We start from the raw sequence: 21,319 nt of genomic DNA, 5'->3' as shown, positions 1-21,319 counted from the left end.
TACATTAAGAGCTATAAAGTTGTTCATGCTTATTGACCTAAGGATCCCATTACTAAGATTAGGCCCTAAAGACATGATTGAGAGGGTAAAAAGTTATGTATGTATGTATGTATGTATGTATTCATGCAAGCTTTGTTTACAATGACAAAATAACTGGAAATAATATAAAAGCAATGAATGAGAGAAATGGCTGAAGAGATTGTCATGTTGAATGTATCAGACTGAATTACATTATTAAAATTAACAAATACTGGAAATGTAAAGAAAATAAGGGAAATATATGAAGATATGAAAAGAGAATAAGAATACATACTATATTTTAAAAATTATAGCAACAAAATTAAGAAGAAAAAATGTATCAAAGTAAATAAATCCAAAGGAAACTCAAAAGAGGATGTCTGTATTAGCATACATAATATAATCTGCATTTTTAAAACAAATTATAAACAATGTAGAGTTTGTGCTTTTGCGTGTAATTTTTTATACATTTATTTCAATTTTCTTGGTTGTTGGCTTTTAAGTTAAAAAAATTTTTAATGTTTTTTGTTCCCTCTGGGAAGGAGAGAGACACAGAAAAATTGTGACATGAGAAAACAGATATTAATAAAATCTTATTTTAAAAAAGAGAAAAAGCAGAAATAAAGACTTCTTGGGTCTCTCACAGAGGACTATGATAAAGCCAATATTATTATTTTAGGAAGTAAAATACGTTAAGATATTCATGTATACACAGAAACAACTCCACTAGGCAAACAAAATTTGAACTTTACCTGTAAGAGGAAGTTTGGGCTTCACTGTATATAACTGTGCAGGTTTTTGGTGAGGGTTCATTCCATATCTTAAAGGAATCTGAGATATTCCTTTACTATATTCCTTTCTGAAATAATCTGATATTGCTTGATCATACTGAGCAGTATGAGTAAAGGCCTATAAACAATAAAATAGGAATTTATGTAATACAATCATTTTCTTTTTCTTATTCAGAGATATTTTCCCCTAATTATATGTAATAACAATTTTTGAATGATTTTATTTTTCAAAAACCTTTTTAAGGCACTTTCATACCTTTAATGCTAGCTGCCGTCTAGTCTCCATAGTAGTATCTTTAGTATCAGAATTTAGCATTTCGGTATACACCACTTCATAATCTCCTGGTTCACACACTACTGTCACTCGAGCATGATTTTTTGCAGCAGCTCTGAGTAAGGTTACTCCACCTGCAAAAAAATATCAAGGCAATTTCATTTGCCCATAAAACTATCTTTTCAAAATAAATAAAACCTCAGGTCATTAAAATAGTATGTTTTAATTTTACTTCTTGAGGTGAAAACTAGACCCTATTAAAAAAAAAAACCTCACCGAATATCAAAAAAATTAGAACACTCTTTACAATCTTTACAAGAATAGATGGATAGAAAATGATTACTCTTTATTTGACAATGAATGTAAGGATTAAATCTCAATACTGTCCTCATTACATTTTCTACCAAAAAAGCCCTTCAACTTACCAATATCAATTTGTTCAACAGCTTCCTCAACAGTTACATTTGGAGAAGCCACGGTCTTCACAAAGGGATACAGATTACAAACAACAATTCTGAAGGTAGAAGAAAATTAGAATTCACTAAAAATGGAAATTATAAAATTAAATTTCTTTCAACCTATCAACCATCAAGTAAGCAATAGATTGGAGAGACCAAAATGAAAGAATTAAAATCAACAATATTAAAGTATTTGGTGCATTTTACCAACATTTAGAAGTTAAATTCAGTGTGCATATATCAGTCAATAAATATGTATTGTCTACTATGTGCCTTCTTAAGCCTGATGAAATTCTATATGGTATAAATGAAATAATAATGGATTTGGAGTCAAAAGATCTAGGTTCAATCCTATGTGACTTGAGCAAGTCCCGTTATATCTCTAGGCCTCAATCTCTTTAACCATAAAAGCATTCATCTATGAGCCCAAGAGTTCAAAATATGCCAAATGGACAAGGGAATATCTTAATAGCTATTTCTGTCCACATGCAAACTCCTGAGGTTTTCCAGGGGTAAAGAATTGGCAGAATTATTTAATGCTATTGCCTTTTAGGGAGTAAATTCTGGTGCTATGGAGAAAACAGGCTGGGCTGGGAGGACTTGTCCCATATCCCAAGTTTCATTTCCCTCCTCAAAAAGTTCCTCTTACCTTGAAGAGGTTCAGAGCATGCAATGCAAAAAGGGCTAGATTTAGAGTCAAGTCCTGCCTTAGACACTAACTAGATATGTGACTCTATACTCAGATCACTTAAACTACCCAAACCTTGGTTTCTTCATCCATAAAATGGGAATAACAATTAGCACCAATCTTCACAGAGTTAGGTTGTGGATAAAGGAGCAAACAAGGCAAATTCTTTGTAAACAAAAAAGAGCTAAATAAATACTTGCTGTTTTACATACTACAATGGCTGTTCTCTCCCTATGTATAAAAGCCCTGGAGAGATGAAAAAAACAAGGAAAGTGAGAAATGGCAATGATGTAAGAAAAAAAAAGCATCAAAAAATGTCTTTCATGTTATTTCAGTAGCTTGGTACATGTGTAGCCAGTGTGATTCATGAGAAAGAATACTAGACTTAATCAATAGAATTAGAACTGGACACTATATCTGCCTTTTTCTTACTAACAAGTAACTTTGGCCAAGTCTCTCAGTCCCTGTTCTAGTCTCCTGATCCCTTTCCCATCTGAAACAAGAAGAGGGTAGGAAGACAGCTATATGACTTAAAAATTCTTTCGGGATACATTTATAATATACTAGTTTATATTGCAATCAATTCCAAGACTGTAAATGACTTAAATATAAAAAGTCTAATAAAACCAGGAGATAGGAAAGATGATTTCAGTTATAAAGGGCCATCATAATTAGATATGAGACAGAGAGGAAATTATAAAAGACAAAGTAGGCAATCTTGGTCATATAAAATCAAAAATCTTGCACAAAAATAATCAATTCAGTTAAAATAAAAGATACACTTTGTGGAAAAAACTCTTTATAGGTCTGTGAAAAATATGGTATCTGAATTCTACAAGGACATGAAAAAAAAAAGATTGAAAGTTATCTCTTAATGGACAAATTAAGTTGTCAATAACCAGGAGAAAAAAATGTTCAAAGGTATTAATGATCAAAGTAATGCCAATTAAAACATTTCTGAATTATCATTTCATACCTATAGTAATGCAAGGATGCAACAAAAGCTTTTGCTCTTGTAAGAGTCAACTGTAAACATCCTGGCAGTTAGAAGTCTTAGAATCTTCACAAAAGTTCAGTTGGAACCTGAGGCTTAAAGAGAACTGAAGTTCCAACTGAGGCTCTGCTTTTGCTTTCAGCTTGGCCTTGGCCTGTGCTTTTGTCTCTGGTCCACTTGAACCTAGCTGATTTCTCTGGACCTCTCCCTGACCTCTCCATATTATACCCCCTGTTATTTTCCCTGAATTTCCCTTTGGGCTCTGGGAGGAAGGGTGGTTTTGGTTTTGGTGACTAGACTTTGTGGATTTAGTTTTCTGTAGGCAAGTAGGACATCCTTAAATCAAGCTATCCCTTATTTTATTGATCTAGTAAATACTTTACTTTAAGGCAACCAAATCTTCCTGACTGGGAGAGCAGGCTCTCTTTTAGTCTAACCTTCCTGTGACCCTTCCCCCACCTTTAGCTTTCTCCCTAGTGGCTATTACAAAACCCTAAACCCCTTTCTCCTTCTGACTAATCCTGATATTAATAAATCCCTTTTGTTACCTACTCAAACCCTCTGGTGAATCATTGTGTCGAAGATGGGGGAAGGAGTTATTTTCTTTTATTTGAGTATACTGTGGGCATCCACCTTGGCAGGAAATCTTAACCGAGCCTTCCTCCTGCCATCAGTTTCACTGACAGGGAGGAGCCCTTCAACTCCTCCCTCAAGGGACTTGAGAAACTAACAAGAGAAACCCTCAAGGCCCAACTCCTTTGTATCTAGATACCTTTCCTTGCCTTGCAGGGTTCAGCCTATCTCCCCCAGTATCCTCTGTCTCTAGCCTCAGTGTCTACCTGTTTTAAGCTGCCTCTCCTGAATACCCCCATCAATTCCCTTACCATCCAATATACCACCTCATTCTTTCCTTCCCTACATTCAGCCATCCCTTTTCATTCCTTCCTCCTCCATATCACCTCCTTCACCTTTATCCTCTCCCTTTAACCAAATATTAAGATACACATTATTTCTTTATAACACTATCAAATTAGTAAAAATGCTAAAATGTGACAAAATTTATTGTTTGAAGGGCTATAGAAATACAAAGATATTAACTGGCCACTGCCTAGAACTGTCAATTGTTTCAATCTTTTTTGGAAAACAATTTAAAGTTATACTACATATAGAAATGTTGGAGTTGGTTCGCTATGCACCATTTCCCCTCACAGTTGGCAGCACACATAGCAGCTCTGAAGGAAGCCAATACAATGGTATGTATTGCAGGTTTGTACAAATTATGGGAGGCTAGAAACAAAGGGAAAAGAAGTAAGTCAACCTGGGAGAGGGTGAATAGAGAAATGTAAACCAAGAATGGAAAGGCAAGTAACCAAACAATGAAGGGCTTTGAATAGCCAAGGTACATAGCCTGGATTTTATCTTAGAGACAAGATGGAGTCAGAGAAGCTCTGGAGAAGATGATGTGGCCTATGCTTCAGTAACATCAATCTAGCAGCTCTGGGCAGGTTATCAACAGCAAGATGGGCACACCCAAAATTTCCAAAACAGAATTCCAAGTGGGGCATTGCTAAATAAGCTGTAGTGTATAAATATTATGCTATGTGACATGTTCAATGTGAATTCAGAACTACAGGAAAACTTGCAGTAGAAGCAAGTAGTCGAAAGAACCATATGCACAACCACTTCAACAACGTGAATAGAAGTTAAAGACAGAGACAGCACAAGTGAGACCAAAGCCCTGTCAATCATCTTTGCTACCAGAGTTCAAGGACAGAGCTCTTTAGTCAAACACAGCATTATTCAGGGACTGTAAGGATGTCTGTTTGAACAACATTTTTGTCAAAATGAATTCCATCACTGACTGAGAAAGGAACCTGTTCATATTCACCATTTCTCTAGTCGATCTTGTGAAATTAATTATTACTTAAAAGGTTACCTTATAAGACTGAAATCAAGTCTGGCCATGTCAGCTTGATCTTCTGGAGAGTTGCGTGCCAAGATTCCTGGTTTACCAAAATTAAGAGAAAAATTCAAAAACAATATTAACAAAAATTACTTACTCCATAGTTTTACCTTTTGTAAAAATCAGTATCATTGTATTCAATCATTTTTTAGGAGACCTCAAGGCATTTTTATTCCCCTGTATGAGTAAGTGGACATAGTGGAAAACTGGCTCAGAATCACAAATGTACAAGTGAATCTTGCTAGGCATGATGTGCAGAGCAGTGACCAAACATAATGGGGTACACATTGAGTAAAGTAAACTTAGTAGTATGATCTACCTAGACCAATGGTCCTAAACTGGATAGTAGAAAGAAATACAGAATAAGGTCCTAGAAAGTAGGCAAAATAAATATTTCTGGTGGCTCCCAGGGTCCTTTCTCTCCCTTCCCCCTTGAGGCAAGATAATGATTTACTGTCTCCCAGAAGCTTCCCAAAGGAGGTGGCACTAGATAGATTTAAACTTACTAGAAAGTGAAGGTGAAGAAGTGTATTTCAGGACTGTGTAAAATATAGAAAGCAAGAAAGAAAAGGAAGTAGGCCAATTTTAGAAGATGGAAAAACTGCAAAATAAGGATTGAAAGGAAGGCAAAGAAAAATACATCAAGAGCTTTAAATAGCAGGCTGGGTAGCTTTTATTTAATGAATAAATAACAAGTCAGTGAAGCTTCTTGAACAACGGAATGGTTAAGAACTCTGGAATATCAATATGTGAAAAGGGAGAGACTGGGAGACTGGAGATCAATTAGAGGTTATTGAAGTGATGAGGACTTCAACTAGGAGAGTGGCTATGTCAGTGAGTACAGAGAAGGGAAGAGATATTATGAAGAACTGATAATACTTGGCAACTAAAATGGGTGAGAGATAGGAGCTGAAGTTGACTTTTCCTTCTATTCACTCATTCTTTTAAGTAAGCCATTCAACAATTTTCTAAATCATTCTTATGCATCAACAGGTGCACTCAGCAAGTACTTACCAGCATGTACTGCAGGATGCAGTGTTTTCACACGTCCTCCTAACATTTCTGGGAATCCTGTCAGTTCAGAAACATCTCTACAAAGTAAAAAGAATAGTACAATGATTTCTATTCAATGAATCACACAATTCTTAATTTCATAAACATATTTAAGGTGCATATTGATAAATAATCATATAAATGGACATTTTCATTTTTAAAATGTGCTTATTGACAGTTGTTCTTATCAGCAAGACTTGCTGTGTCTCCTTTCCCATCTGACTTGAATAAAATTTTTAGCAAGTTATCAATATGCTAGAAAAAACCTGAGGTCATAAATCCTTCATTTTGGTGAAGACCTGTGACATCAGAGTGATGTCTTGACTTTTGAGTAAATTAGGCAGAGTTGCACAAAGTTATGTTTCATTCTCTCTTCCAGAGTCAAAGTCCAGTGGCAAGATAAAAGTCAGAATGATTATAGATGCAGTAGATAACCTAGGAGTCTTTGCTGACTCCATGCACTAGATGCTCCATTAGGCCTGGTTTGCCTATCTTCATGGCCACTGGAACAAATTATTCTTATCTGCCTATTCTGCTAAGGAAGTCTTCACATGTTTCAGGCAGACACCCCCTTACCTACAGGTAGGTTTGAGCCCTCTCAGCTACTCTCAACCATGTTTTTGTCTGCCAGGACAGTTTTACCAAGATGTGGCCAATGTGAACACTACAGCTTCTTGGAGCCACAGGTGCAAATTTAGAAATATGGACATCAAAGGTGGATGAACAACCCTAAAAAGGGGCTTAGTAAGCCCTAGAACCAGAGATGCTAGTCCTCCCTAAATAACCCCACCCATACAACCCACTACCAGAGATCCCTTCCCCATCTTTACAAAAAAAATCAGGATGGGGTATATCTTCTCATATTTCTTCTTTCAAGTCACTCTGGTTCTTAACAAGTCCACAATATTTATTTTCAATTGTTTTGTGATTAGTTCCATTTCCATTGTTATGGTCCCTTAGTTTGTTTCCCTGGATCTGCTTCCTTCAATTTGTATCATTTCACCTAATCTCCCCATGTTTCTCTATTCATGTTTGTGAACTTTTATAAACCACTTTGTTGTCCTGCCTCTTGCACTCCCTAAAAGACCAAGTTCTGCAGTTCAGTGGAAATTCCCAGTAGATTACTATGGGTCTGTCTGGAGACTGCGTACTTAGGGTGGTGAACCCTGTAAGGTGTTTTTTTGGATTATAATCTCCCTCACCCTGATTAAAGACTTATTACTACTTTGGTAGTTCTTAATTATTTTTCAGGTTGACAAACCTCATAGGCATGAATCAAAAAAACCAGACTCCAGAAAAACATTTACACAGTAACAGTAATATTCTATGATAATCAACTATAAATGACTTGCCTATTCTCAGCAATATAATGATCTAAGACAATTTCAAAGGACTCAAAATGAAAAATGCTTTCTGGAGTCTGAATGCATATTGAAATGTGCTATTTTTAACTTCATTTTTTGTGGGGGGTTTTTGTTCATGTCTTCCATTTTTATCCTACATATATCTTCTTCCACAACATGACCAACATGGTAATTTAAAAAAAACAGACTCCACTGAACAAATATCAAAAGATATTCTATTTTCCATAATGTATTAGTAAGTTCCTCTGAAATTTTACATTCTGCTATAAAAAATGATAAGCAGGATTTCAGAAAAAGCTGGAAAGATCTACATGAACTAAAGCAGAGTAAAACCAGGAGAACACTATACATACTAACGGCAATGTTGCATGATGGTCAATTGGGAACTTAGCTACTCTTAGCTATGCAATTATCTGGAACTATTCTGAAGGGTTTACAATAGGGAATGCTATCCATCTCCACTCGGATGTCAGATGGATGCAGATGAAAGCATACTGTCTTTTATATCAATGTACTTATGGTTTTATTTTGCGGTTTGGGTTTTGTATGAGTGTGCTCTTACAACAATGACCAAAATGGAAGTGCGTTTTGCTATATATATGGCCCAGATTAAATTGCTTGCCCTTTGAGTGGAGGGAGGGAAAAATGGAAGATAGTTTGAATCTTATAATCTTGGAAAACGTATGTTGAAAATTATTTTTACGCGTGTAATTGGGCAATAAATATCTGAATTTTTTAAAAGAAATTTTAACTTAAGTAAACATATTTTATAAAACTTTTATAAAAATGTTAATGCATTAACAATCTTCATATGTAGGACTGTCACTTCCTTTGAACTTGAACAAATCTCAAGTATAAAAGAGACACAATACCTGCAAGACTTTTGCAAATCTAGGGCAAGAATTAACTACCTGACACCAAAGCTAAGAAGCATCAACATAATACAGTTTAAAATTAGATGCCCTAAAAAACCTTCAAGTTAAAAATATTGTTTCTAAACGGATTCCATGAGATATAGGAGTCCTTCCAATATCATTAAGAGTGGTGCCTGAAGATCTCATGAGGGATAGAGTGGTCTTAGATATCAATGACATGCAAACATATGGTTGTAAGTTTCTATGGCATCTAAAATAAGGACAAGTTAAAAAAAAAAAAAAAGAATCATTTGTCTCAAGTACTGTCCAAGAATAAGGACACTCTAGCATTGGTAGCAATTACTTAGAAATAATTTTGGATCAAAGAAATAGCTCCGACTAAAAATACTGGCCTTTATTCTTTGTTGAACAAGCATGCCAATGACCACAATCTGATCTGTTGAATTACCTACCCAACTAAGAGGGAATAACGTGCAAATGACCAATACCAACTATCTTACCAGGTTGAATTTGTGACATTAAGAAAATCATTCATTTCTGCAGATTAATAAAATGGAAATTTATGTCCAGAAGTGATACTCAAGTACAATTACAACTTGAAGGCCTGCTTAAGCCTTCTCTCTAATAAATGTGTCTTTTTATAAATTCAGTGTCCCACGGTTGACTTCTCATTTTAACAGTTAAGTGGCACATTTAAATGGCATGTATGTGCCATGCATTAAGTCCTATGGAAACCAAAAAAAAAAAAAATCAATATAGTCCTTGCTCTCAAGAAGTGTATTATAGTCTGAAAAATGAATTATTTCCATAAGCATAGAAGGTATGGCTACACACAAACAAATGAGAAAATGAATTAAAAAAAACACATGAATTTTATTCTAGAACTGTTTCAATCTGAAGCTTTTTCTTTTTAAAAGAAAATCTAAGATTTTGTATGTTTCTATTTGTGTAAAATAATTAAGGGGTCACGACTGACTCTGGAAATGAAATCAAGTAAGTCTTAAACCTATAATTGTCCTACTATCAGAAACCTGATCTTAAAGAGTCAAATGCTATGAACAGATTGACCACCTGTGAGATCAGGCACAACTCATTTCTACAGGTCTTGTTTTCTTTACCTATAAAATAAGGTTGTTAACCAATATCTCTATTTTATCTGCTTCACAAGGCTGTGAGAAGGAACCACTTACAAATCTTAAAAGTGCTAAATGGATATCAATTCTACTCCTTATAGGCAACTGCTTACTAGATATTTCCATTCCATTCCATTTCATTCCAACTAAAGCCTAAAACAGAACTCATCTTTCACCCTTAATTCTAGAGAGTTGTATAGGATGGTAGTATCAAATTCAAACAGAAACAAAGTAATCCATAGGTAAGGATTCCTATAGGCCCCATAATGATTTAGTTTTAAAATGTAAGATTATCTATGTTTTGTTGTATTTAAATATTTCCCATTTACATTTTAAACTGGTTCAGGTAGCAATAGGGAGTTCTGGAGGTCTGGTGTTGGACACAGCTAGTCCAGGACACTATAATCAGGTTACCAGGTTCATAATTTTGAAGTTATTCTTCTTCCTCTCCACTGACCAACCTCCATACAATCAGCTGATGGAAGTTTTGCTGATTTTACCATTTGTTCCCCACAGGCTATATATTAATATGCCACAAAATAATCTTTTATTCTGGAAAGTACTTCCATTTCCTAGATGTACCATCGACCCCTGAGGCCTCTCTTTGAATGACTGGTTCCATCCAGAACCTCCATTTTAAGGAGGATGCCCATACTGGCCATGTCTTCATTCATGCTGTACTCCTGTCCCTCGGACCTTTTTAACATTCTCATACTTGGCACCATCTTCTCTTATTGGGCTATAACTAGAGGGCAGGAGTTACTTGTTTGCCTGCTTAAAGCAATGCCTAGCAAATAGAAAGGGATTAAAGTGCTCATGGCCTTATTGTGACCATCTAATTTCAGGCCTCATCTGTCATTCCTCAATTGATCAGTTAGAATAGTCACCTAATCCATTTCCCTGCCTTCATCCTCTCTTCAATTTATTCTACTGAAAGTTATAACAGATATCCTTAAAAGCACAGGAAACTATGTCACTCTCCACTTAAGAAGCTCCAGGGACTCCCAAATATCTTTGAGATAAATTCCACATGGCTCCAGCCATTCTTTTTAGCCTCATCGCTTTTCTTTCACGTACTTTTCCAGTTAGACTTATTGTTTTTCAGCTATACATTATTTCATCTCTCATTTGCTCTTCCTCCTTTGGCACAGGATCTTTGATCAACATCTTCCATGTGCTGGAAGATGAGGATATAAAAGCAGAAAAGTTCCTACCCTCAAGAAGCTCTCATTTTGTGTGAGAAAACAACAGATAGACAAGTTAATTTTTTTAGGAAGGCCACTAAAAGCTGGGGGAATAAGAAAATGCTTTGTGTACAAGACAGTGCTTGAGTCAAGTAAGTCCTGAAAAAACTAGGGATTCATAAAAGTCATAAAAGTAGATGTGAGGAAGAAGCATATCTCAGACATGGGAGACAGGAAGTATGAAGGCATGGTGAAAGTCTGAGCAACAGAAAAAAAGGCCAATTTGACTGGACCACTATGGAAAGAGTAGTGAAGCATTAGGCTACTGTGTGTTTTTAAATGCTTTAAACCAGGGGAGACTACATCTCCCAAGACTCTCTACCTTAACTTCCTCAGACACATCCCACTTCCTTTATGGGAGGTGTCTGAGAAAGTATAAAAAGAAAGGAGAGTGCATTTTTTTGGAAAATGGAGAGCACCTTACCCCCTCCCCCCCAGAAAGAGCCTTTTGTCCCTAGAGAGAGCCTAGCTCCTAACCTCCCTAAACCTTTCTTTCCCTAACCTAAAATAGACCCACCTTAATATACCTATAGCCTAAGCCTGATTTTGTTCTGCTCTGAAGGGCTCAGGTTAATTTCCCACTGGGCTGGGGGCTACCCAGGCTACCTTCCTTCCCTTCCTTTCCCCCATCATCTCTCCTTTTTTAAAATCGCAAAACACTACAGAAACACAGGAGGTTATAAAGAGCTTTGTCAAGTTATATTTGATCCTTGAGGCAATTGGGAGTCACTGGAATATCATGACTCAGACCTGTACTTTAGGCCCTTGGGTAGTTGTGTGGAGGGCCAACTGGAGAGACATACACAGGGAAGATCAATTAGGTTACTATCATAATTCAGGATAAGTGCAATGAGGGCTTGAAGTAGACTTATGTAAACATATGAATAAAGATGAGCTAGAAGCAAAGAGATCTCCTAGAGGGAGATGAAAGGTTACAAAGAGAATGAAGAATGGAAGAAGACATTGAGAGAAGAGCAGTGCCTTCAATAGGAATTTTGGGAAAAGATTAGCAATTCTGCAAATATTTGGGCCTGTCCTATCTGTAGGACACCCAATTGTCTATATATAGGGCAGTGCTTCCTGATTGCCTCATCTTCATTTCATTTCTACTCCAACTCCTGGAAAAATTATATTGTCAATTATCAGTCAACAAGCATTTATTAAAATTGGGCATTATTTTTACTTGTATTTATTGTGTATATATTCTGTACTTGGTTATCTAAACATATAATATTCTCCTATTTCAACTTAAGCATTTGATGGCAAAATGTTTTGGTTTTTCTTCAGGACTTCACAGAGTGCTTGGCACTAGTCTGACATTTAAAAATGCACACTCAATTGAGAAATTACGACTATTACTATTAGCCACCCATTCTATAAAAGACTAGTACAGCCTTGTAGAAAGATTCCACTAAAGGTCTGGAAGAGTTTGATCAAAGGAGTTATTCAACTTCTACTTCCCTCAATTAATTTTTCAGATTTAATGTGCTAAATGTAAAATAGATCTCCCATTGAACACAGTTCTTATATACACTCCAAAGTTTCCCAAACCAAGTTCTAATCCTATGACAAACTGGAAACAAAATTAAAACATATTATCTTGGGACAGCTAGTTGGTTCCTTGGATGGAGAGAGCAAGGCCTGAAAGTAGGAGGTCCTATTTTCAAATTCGACCTCAGACACTTCTCAACTGTGTGACAGTGGGTAAGTCACTTAAATCCAATTAACTAGCCCTTACTACTCTTCTGCTTTGGAACCCTTACTTAGTATTGATCTTAAAATGGGTAGAGAAGGTTTAAAAAAAAAAGAGGGATACAAGTTTGACTATCTGCTTCTAAGACAAGAAATAAGGGTTTAAATAAAACCCATCAAAGTATCTTGTATCTCAAAGATACCATGCATTTTTTGCAACCTTATACTAACTCAACTTTATATTTAAACACAGAAAGCAATATCTTACCTGACTGTGAGACCAGCATCTCTGAGAGCTTTTGCAGTCCCTCCAGAAGCAACCAGTGTTAAACCAACTGAATTCAGATTTTTGGCAAAGTCCAACAATCCTGTTTTGTCAGAGACACTAAGCAAGGCTGATAAAACAAAAGTGAGATTTGTAATTGTGCTTTGCTGTTTGTATTGTTTTTAAATATTCGTCCCCCAATCCACCCTTTTACCATTCCAGCTTTTCTAGAAACAGAAATCATGTTATTTACACTCAGACACTTCCCAACTCTGTGAACCTGGGTAAGTTGCTAAAACTCAATTGCCCAGGCTTTACTGCTTTTCTGTCTTAGAACCAATAAAGACAGAAGGTAAGGGTTTAAAAAAGAAAGAAATCATGTCCTCCAAGCTTAGGGGAGAGGGAAGAGGAGAAAAATCTCAACCTGAGAAACTTCAAGGCTAAAGGAGTCTTGAGAAAACCCCGGATGTGGAGCCAAATTCAGGCTCTGCCAAGGAGAGGAGCATTTATTATGCTCCTACTATGTGCCAGGACATTAAGACAGAAAGGATTCCCCGCTCCTGTTCCGACAGGGGAATCCCACAGCGCGCACACCACTGGGTGCCAAATTCGAGGTTGGCTCTGGGGGAGGAAGGAGCTTCAAGGCCTGGGGGACCCGGGCCAAGATCTGGTTCTGCAGATTTCGAGACCGATTATGGGACTTGGGATCCCCTCCACTGTGAGGCTCAGCTCCGCCCCCCCAATGCCCCAGGGGTCCCCTCGCTCAGGATATAGCGAGGGCGCCCACCCCAAGGCCTAGACTCGCTCCCACGCTCTCCCGGCCAGAGCTGGCACCGCTAGTCCAGGCGAAGAGGGCGGATGCCATCCTGTCCTGGGGGGGAAGAATCGGGGCCCTGAGATGGGGAGCTGATTACCGAGCTGGCGGGAAGCCATGCTGGAGGAAGCGCAGTCTGAGGGCTCTTCGAGCGGGTGGCGCGCGCGCTCTATTAAGGGCCCGGAGAAGCTGGGTGAGCAGCAGAAGAAAAGGCCAAAGCCAAGGCCAACACGCTCCCAGCGGGGTCGCTAGAGTTTAAGACGCGTGCGCGCACCACGCGGGCAGTCAGCCCCACCCACCATTACCGGTGAACAGCTCCGGAAGCTGTGAGGAGGGCGGAGCTAGGGCAGAACTGCTACAGGCGCGCGAGGCGGGGCGGAGCTAGCCGGCTAAGGAGGGGGCCCGCATACCAGTGACACATAAGTCTAAGTCTGGCACCCTCCACTCCAAAGCGCGGGCGGCGGGGAGAAAAGTGACCCCGCCTCCTAGGTTCTCCCGCTTACCCGCCTTACGTTCAGTTTCAGTCAAATTGGGCGATTTTACTACCTGCTTTCTGTATTCTAGTGCGGTGACCCAAAGCATCTTTCACGTCTTCCATGCAGTGGCTTACAAAGTGCATTAGTGCAAGTGAGAGTAAATATGACACTAATGATAATAATAATAGCGTTTATATGTCACTTTAAGGTTTCCGAAGCAGTTCCTGGTCGAGATTGCTTTTCACAATTCCCTGAAATAAGTACTATCGTTATTAATCCCACTTTACAGAAGAGAAAACTGAAGCTGAAAGAGCTGTCACACAACTGGTATCTTATTCAGGATTAGAACTCTCTTTAGCATCTTGCAAAAGACAGTTTATTGCCCTGCAAGTGCTTACAATCTAATGGGGGAGACAGTGTACAAATAATTATCTAAAAAGCAAACTAAATAAATGGGAAATTAATATAAATAGAAAATTAATTAATTAAATTAACAAAATAAATAGGAAATGAAATGTTAACAGAGGGAGGGCACTGCAATTAAGTGTTTCCAATAAAAGGTGGGATTTTGTTGTTCATTCTTTCTTTTGGAAGAGCATCATTGGGTACTTGACTTGTGAGGGATTCGGTATGAAGTGAGGCTGAGGGGCACAAAGTCAGCCTCACTCTCTTCCAGAGTCATCAAAGTCCAGTTGCAAGACAAGATAACTGGCAATAGTTTGGGGAGATAACTGCCATTTTCTATTTGTGATCAAGATCTGGGCTCCATAGCACCTGCTTTAGCCCCTTCCTGGTTATTGGAACAAATTGTTCTTATCTGCCCATTCTGCTGAGAAATCTTCACATTCTTGGCATAGGCTTTTCCCTCCCTCTCTGATGGCTTTGAGATTAGTTACTCTCAATCTGGTTTTAGTCCATCTGTTTTATAGGGATGCCCTCACTCCAGAAGTTCTACTCTTCTTATTCTAACTAGGTTGGTACTTCTGATTTTTTCACATCCATAAAGTCATTGCAAAGAGCTCTGAAGTGACCATTTCCCTCCTTCCTCTGAGGACAACTAACTTCAACAGTAATATAATGGGTCTACTTCTCAACACCAGCTTTTAAACACTCCTCTAAGCTTTTATATATACCCCTCCCTAGTTATACTCTTAAGATCTTGCCCACTCTTATGATAACATAGACTTGCTGAGTATTAGTGGGACCCTGAATTCCAACTATATGGGGAGAACTGGTGCTCTGACTATATTAAATTTTAAATCATGCTATACAAATCCCCAAAACAGATTTTCCAGGAACTTTGGTTCCTGGAATATATATAGCTTTGGCTATATTCACCTCTCTGAGGAGAATGGAAGTTAGTGAATAAACATTTTTTGAAATAGAATTCCTATTGAATGTATTGGGTTTGTTAGAAGTTTTTAGCCAGAAACATTCTACCTAGTTGCCTTTGAGTTGTGATTTGAGTCTAGATTTGAAATTTCTAATTTTCTAATATTTGAAATATTCTAAATTTGAAATTAGAAATTTAGGTTGGAATCAGAATGTGAAGAAATTTAGGTCCTGATTCCCTATAGTTTGTTCGAATTCCTTTTTTTTAATTCATGTATATGCACATATATTTACACATTATTTGCCATAAAAACCAATTTAGCTGTGTATATATTATACATATATGTAAATACATACATGCATCTGGAATATTTGGTGAATATGGAATCTATCCAAATATAAATTCTTAGAATTTATTCTGAGCAGCCTAAAAATAAAAACCCTAACAATACATCATGTTTTGAGAAGCTGAAAGCAATTTCATAAGTGTGTGAAAAGAAAAGGTCAGTTGGCAAGGTTAAAGTAAAATCTTCAATCTCACATCTGGAAGAGTTCCATATAAAAATCAATAACAAAAGAAAAATATTTTGGATCACTTGGAACAATAAAGGAATAATAAAAAAAACTTGAGTGTTTTCCTTGGAGCAAAAAAAAATAAAAAATCCTTTCAAGAATAGAAAAAGAAAAATCTCAGGGCAAGTGAGCTTGATATATATGCTCAATTGTAAGATGGAATACAACTCCCATTTGTCACGTGTCTCCATTTCCACAAAGAATCTATTTAAAAATCAAGATTAAATACCAAATGTTAGACACCACAAAATGTATCTTGTCTTTACTCTTGGTTATGGAAACTGGATGTCAAAACACTTTTACAGCATTAAAATCACTTGGGAACAAAATCTGTATAATTTATATTGAAATTGTTATCATAAAAATTAAAAGCAGATCAACTATAAATAGATATAATTTTTAAAGTGTATGTTTTATGGGATTTATAGACAATGGGCTTAGGTTCCTTTACGTTGGCTTTAAAAAAAAAATCAAATCTTCTGTCTTAGAATAAATACGATGTATTAGTTCTAAGGGAGAGAAGTAGTAAGGAATAGGCAGAGGAAATTAAGTGACTTGTCCAGGGTTGTACAGCTAGGAAATGTGTAAGGCCAAATTTGAACCCAGGACTCCCAGTCTCCAGGTCTGGCTCTTTTTCTATTGAGCTACCTAGCTAACCTCTATGTCGGCTTTACAACAAATATTTGGGAAAAGTATATATACCTTCTTCCTCGTAAGACCTGTTTTCATTGAGCACCCTGGGTCTACAGAATGCTAAACTAAACCCTTGGGTTACATACCAAAGAATCAGAATGTTTTCCCTTGAGGAATTTCGTGGCTAAGAGATATCCAAAACTAAAGGAGAGGGTGATGACTCAGGTACTGATAGAATCTGAGAACTGGAAGGGACTACCAGGGCTACCCACTATAAATGAACACGAAATCCTTACGCAATGGCCCAAATGGGAAAAGAGGATAAATGTGGCTGCTGTGTCCCAGTGTGCTGATATATTGAAGGTTTACTTCCTCCTTGGAAAATGCTTTTTCAGAGTAACCATTGTCCTAGAAGCCACCTATGGGATCCCACTTTATAGAGTCCTTTGGAAGTTTACATTCTCTCCTGGCCATTTTAGGGGCATCCATTCTTTTAATACATTTGAACCTACTGTTGGACTGTCTTCTGCCACCCCTGACAGTGTTTTCTGCTGCTGGAGAAAAATTCCTCTTATGACTCTGTGCCCACTAAACAGTTCCTCCAGCCTTCACCTGAATGTAGTAGTGATGGCAGATCCACTGCCTCCCAAGATAGCTCGCTGGATTTTTTTAAACTGCTTTTATCAGGGGCAGCTGGGTAGCTCAGTGGATCGAGAGCCAGCCCTAGAGACAGGAGGTCCTAGGTTCAAATTTGACCTCAGATACTTCCTAACTGTGTGGTCCTGGGCAAGTCACTTCACCCCCGTTGCCCACCCTTACCACTCTTCTGCCTTGGAACCCATACACAGTATTGACTCCAAGATGGAAGGTAAGGGTTTAATAAACAAACAACTACTTTTATTAGGAAAGCTTTCCTTATAGAGAACAAAACTCAGACTTTTTTAAAATTTTCTTCCCCACTTCTCATAGGTATTTCATCTGGGTTGGAGCAAAACAAATTTAATTTCCCTTCCATGTAACATATTCAAATACTTGGAGATGGTTATCATATCTCCAACTGTCTTCTCTTCTTTAGGTTAAACATCTTCACTTCTTCCATCAATCCTTGGTTGATGGTTTTCATATCTCTCATCATCTTGGTTATTTTCCTTCGGATGTGTCAATGCCCTTAATAAACATGGCCCACAGAACCAAATACAATACTCTAAATATATTCTAACCAAAGCAAAACATAGGCAAATACTGACACCTCTATTCTGAATAGCATTTTTATTAAGTAAATAATCTTTATTTAAGAAATGGTATTGAACAGCTCAATTAGAAAAAAAAACTTTTTAAATATTTTATTTATGTAATAAGTTGGGAGAAAAAAAGGCAGAGAAGGAGGAAGAAAAGGAGAAGAAAAAGGAAATTGAGTGTCTCAAAATTCAGGACAATGTCAAAAAATATTAAAATAAAATAAGTATGCTAATGGTTGGAGAGGGTGTGGAAAAATCAGGAAACAAATACACGTTGCTGGAGCTGTGGACTAATACAACCATTCTGGAAAGCAGTCTGGAACCATGCCCAAAGGACCATCAAATTGTTCATATCCTTCAACCCAGCGATACCACTATTAGGTCTATATCCCAAAGAGATTAAATATAGGGGAAAAGAATGGACTTGTACAAAAAATATTTATAACAGTTCTTTTTGTGATGACAGAGATCTAGAAACTGAAGGGATGCCCATCATTTGGGGAATGGCTAAATAAATTATAGTATATGCTTATAATAAAATAGTATTGTGCTATAAAAAATGACAAACAAGATGACAAAAAAAAACTTAGACTTATATGAAAGGATGCAAAGAGAAGTAAGCAGAACAAGGAGAAAGTTGTACATAGTAAGGACAATAATATATGATCAAATGTGAATGACAACTATTATCAATAAGGCAATGATCCAGAACAACTCCAAGGGACTCATGAAAGAAAAGGCTATCCACTGCCATAGAAGGAACAGAGACTGAATGCAGACTATCACATACCATTCTTCACTTTATTTCCTCCATAAATTTTAGTATAAGCAATATACATCTCATTTCACAACATGATGAACATGGAAATATGTACTGATAATGTTTGTACAATCTATATCATATTATCTGGCTTTTGGGGAAGGGAGAATATGGTTTGCAAAATGTGAGAAAATGAATATTAAAAATTATATAGACACATAATCTGGAAAAAACAAAAATGTATTATAATAAAAGAAGCAGCTGAGTATACTACCTAAACTGCAATTAATTTAAATGTCAATAGTTACTAGACATGTTTAGCTGATTGTATTGATGTATAATATTAATGTTTTAAGAAAACATTTTTAAAAAATAAGTATGTTAATACATTGCTAGTGGTACTCTAAATTGCTTCAACCCATTACAAATATAGTACAGAATTATATAATAAGGGTTACAAAAATGTTCATAGCCTTTTCCCCTGTGGTTCTACTACTAGAATTATAACCAAAAGAAACTATTGGGTGTGTAGGGGTTGTAAGTGGGAAAGAGTAGAACAAGCTATAAAATATTCTTAGTCAAACAATATAACAACAAAACAAACTAGGTGGTAAACAATTGGGTAATGTATGAGCCAATTGGGTAATGTATGAACAAATTATGGTACATGATTGCAATAGTATATTATTGTTCCATAAGAAATGAGAAATATGAATACTGAAAAGAAATACGGGATGTCATATGAAGCGTTAAGAGATAAGAGTAGAATCAAATGAATGCTACACATACTGACTACAGCTATATAATTACAGACAACCACAACAGTAATAAATTCATATTTTATTCAGAGAAAAGTATTTTTTAAATGTTCATGAATGATTCAGTTACTCCCAGGTTAAAGCCAAGACTTCCATATTTTATTTTGGGTTTATGGAAGCAAAAGCTACCTTTTCACTTTTTTTCTCCTCTTGTCCTCATTTATGTATAACATATTACTCAATAGAAAATGAATTCTTTTCTGAGGATAGTTACTCTAAAAATAAGAGTGGCAAGAGAAACTATCAGGTTTCAGCCAAAGTAGAGACTATGTCTAATTGTTGCCTTTTCTGGGAACATAGTCTGGTCACCTTGCCCATGGCATAGCATTATTTTACTAAATTGCTTGACTCCCAGCATTAATCCTACTCTCAGCTTCAATTTAGTTGTCTTGTGTGACATTTGGCTTTGTCTACCTTTACTGTCCAAGTTAACAATTGTAGGTACTAATCTGATAAACAAATAAGCTAAGGTTACTCTTTCCAGGAAAAAAAGTGTTATTTAAAAAAGCACTTGTCAAAAAAAAAAAAAAGGACTTGTCTTGATAATTCACCTTATAAGATACTTGAAGACAATTTTTATTTTCTCCTTTATTTATACAGTGAATACTTAATAGCTTCCATCTTTGCTCTTTGACCCAAAGAAATGGCTATAGCCATGAGAATTTTAGGCCCAGAGAGCAATGGATGAGAGTACTATCACAGATCATAATTAGGTTATTTAGGGGCAAGTTGTGACACTCTGTAAATGAAGTCAGATACTGTTGTTAAGTAGTTTTTCAGTTGTGTCTGACTCTTTGTGATCCCATTTGAGATTTTCTTGGCAAAGATTCTGGAGTGGTTTGCCATTTCCTTCTCCAACGTATTTTACAGATGAGGAAACTGAGGCAAATAGGGTGAAGTGACTTGCCTAGGGTCACACAGTTAGTAAGTGTCTGAAGCCATATTTGAATTCAGGTCTTCCTGACTTCAGTTCTGGTGCTTTATCCTCTGTGCCTCCTAGATGCCCCAGACTTTGTAAAAAGGCTGCCATCTCCACTCATACTGAGGGCCAGCCCAAGGGATACAAATATTCCTTAATATTTGTGGAAAATAGGTACTCAGATTCCTCTCTTATTCATTTCTCTTCCCATTCAAATCTAGGTATTCAGTCTGAGAAATAGTAGTTGGGAAGGACCAAGGAAAAGTCATGGAATATCATTTCAATGACTCACTATGGAGCCTATTCTGGGTATATACATTTAAGTAGAAAGTCTCTCAGTTGCAAGCCCTTGATTTACAAATTATCCATACATGCATGTTGCCACTGTGTTACTACATTCATTGTCTTGGAAGCTGATATCTTTGAAATAACAAAGTAGTCAGAAAAAACCAAGTCTTTAACCAGGAAAGAGATAGATCCAATAATCCCTGCCATCACAGAGCCAAGCACCACAGACTATACCGAGTCAACACCCTGGGATGAATCCCTGGGAGATTGTATTGTTAGATGATTCTCCAAAGAATAACAGAACTTGGGGAACTTATATACAATTTGGGGAACTAAGGACAGGGAAGTATGATTGTTGGCATTACCATGACTCCAGGGAAATGGGAAGTCCAAGACAGGATTATAAGGGAGAGGCTGATGCTTTACAATGGATATAAAAGGGAAGGGTCCAGACAAGGGCTGGGCTACCAGGGCGAGGACTTTCATATGAAGGGAGAAACTACTAGGACAAAAGGGGAGTTAATATTTTATTTTAAATAGTTCCACCTGGACTGGGATCCTTAAGTACCTTAAAGTCCATTGTTCTGTCTGAAAGGGCTAAGTGTGGGTCTTCCCTCAGGGTGAATTCTCAGGGGACAGGGGCAGACTTGGGATCT

At 37.0% G+C, this 21,319-nt stretch overlaps 1 protein-coding gene across 1 annotated transcript in view; it reads right to left on the bottom strand.

Moving 5' to 3' along the window:
• ATIC (5-aminoimidazole-4-carboxamide ribonucleotide formyltransferase/IMP cyclohydrolase) overlaps positions 1 to 13,819 on the bottom strand; it is a 36,285-nt gene extending 22,466 nt beyond the window's left edge. Inside the window, exons 1-7 of the mRNA XM_044667522.1 lie at positions 13,727 to 13,819; positions 12,816 to 12,942; positions 6,201 to 6,277; positions 5,160 to 5,226; positions 1,509 to 1,597; positions 1,066 to 1,217; positions 771 to 927 (exon numbers count right to left, since the gene is read on the bottom strand). Coding sequence (XP_044523457.1) covers positions 771 to 927; positions 1,066 to 1,217; positions 1,509 to 1,597; positions 5,160 to 5,226; positions 6,201 to 6,277; positions 12,816 to 12,942; positions 13,727 to 13,745 — 688 coding nt within the window. The 5' untranslated portion in view covers positions 13,746 to 13,819. The remainder of the gene's footprint in view (positions 1 to 770; positions 928 to 1,065; positions 1,218 to 1,508; positions 1,598 to 5,159; positions 5,227 to 6,200; positions 6,278 to 12,815; positions 12,943 to 13,726) is intronic.
• Positions 13,820 to 21,319: the final 7,500 nt, after the last annotated feature.

This window comes from Gracilinanus agilis, chromosome 3 (assembly GCF_016433145.1).
Source record: "Gracilinanus agilis isolate LMUSP501 chromosome 3, AgileGrace, whole genome shotgun sequence".
In the NCBI taxonomy this organism is placed as follows: Eukaryota; Metazoa; Chordata; class Mammalia; order Didelphimorphia; family Didelphidae; genus Gracilinanus; species Gracilinanus agilis.
Note: the sequence above shows the minus strand (reverse complement) of the source record. Positions and strands in the feature narration are given on the sequence as shown.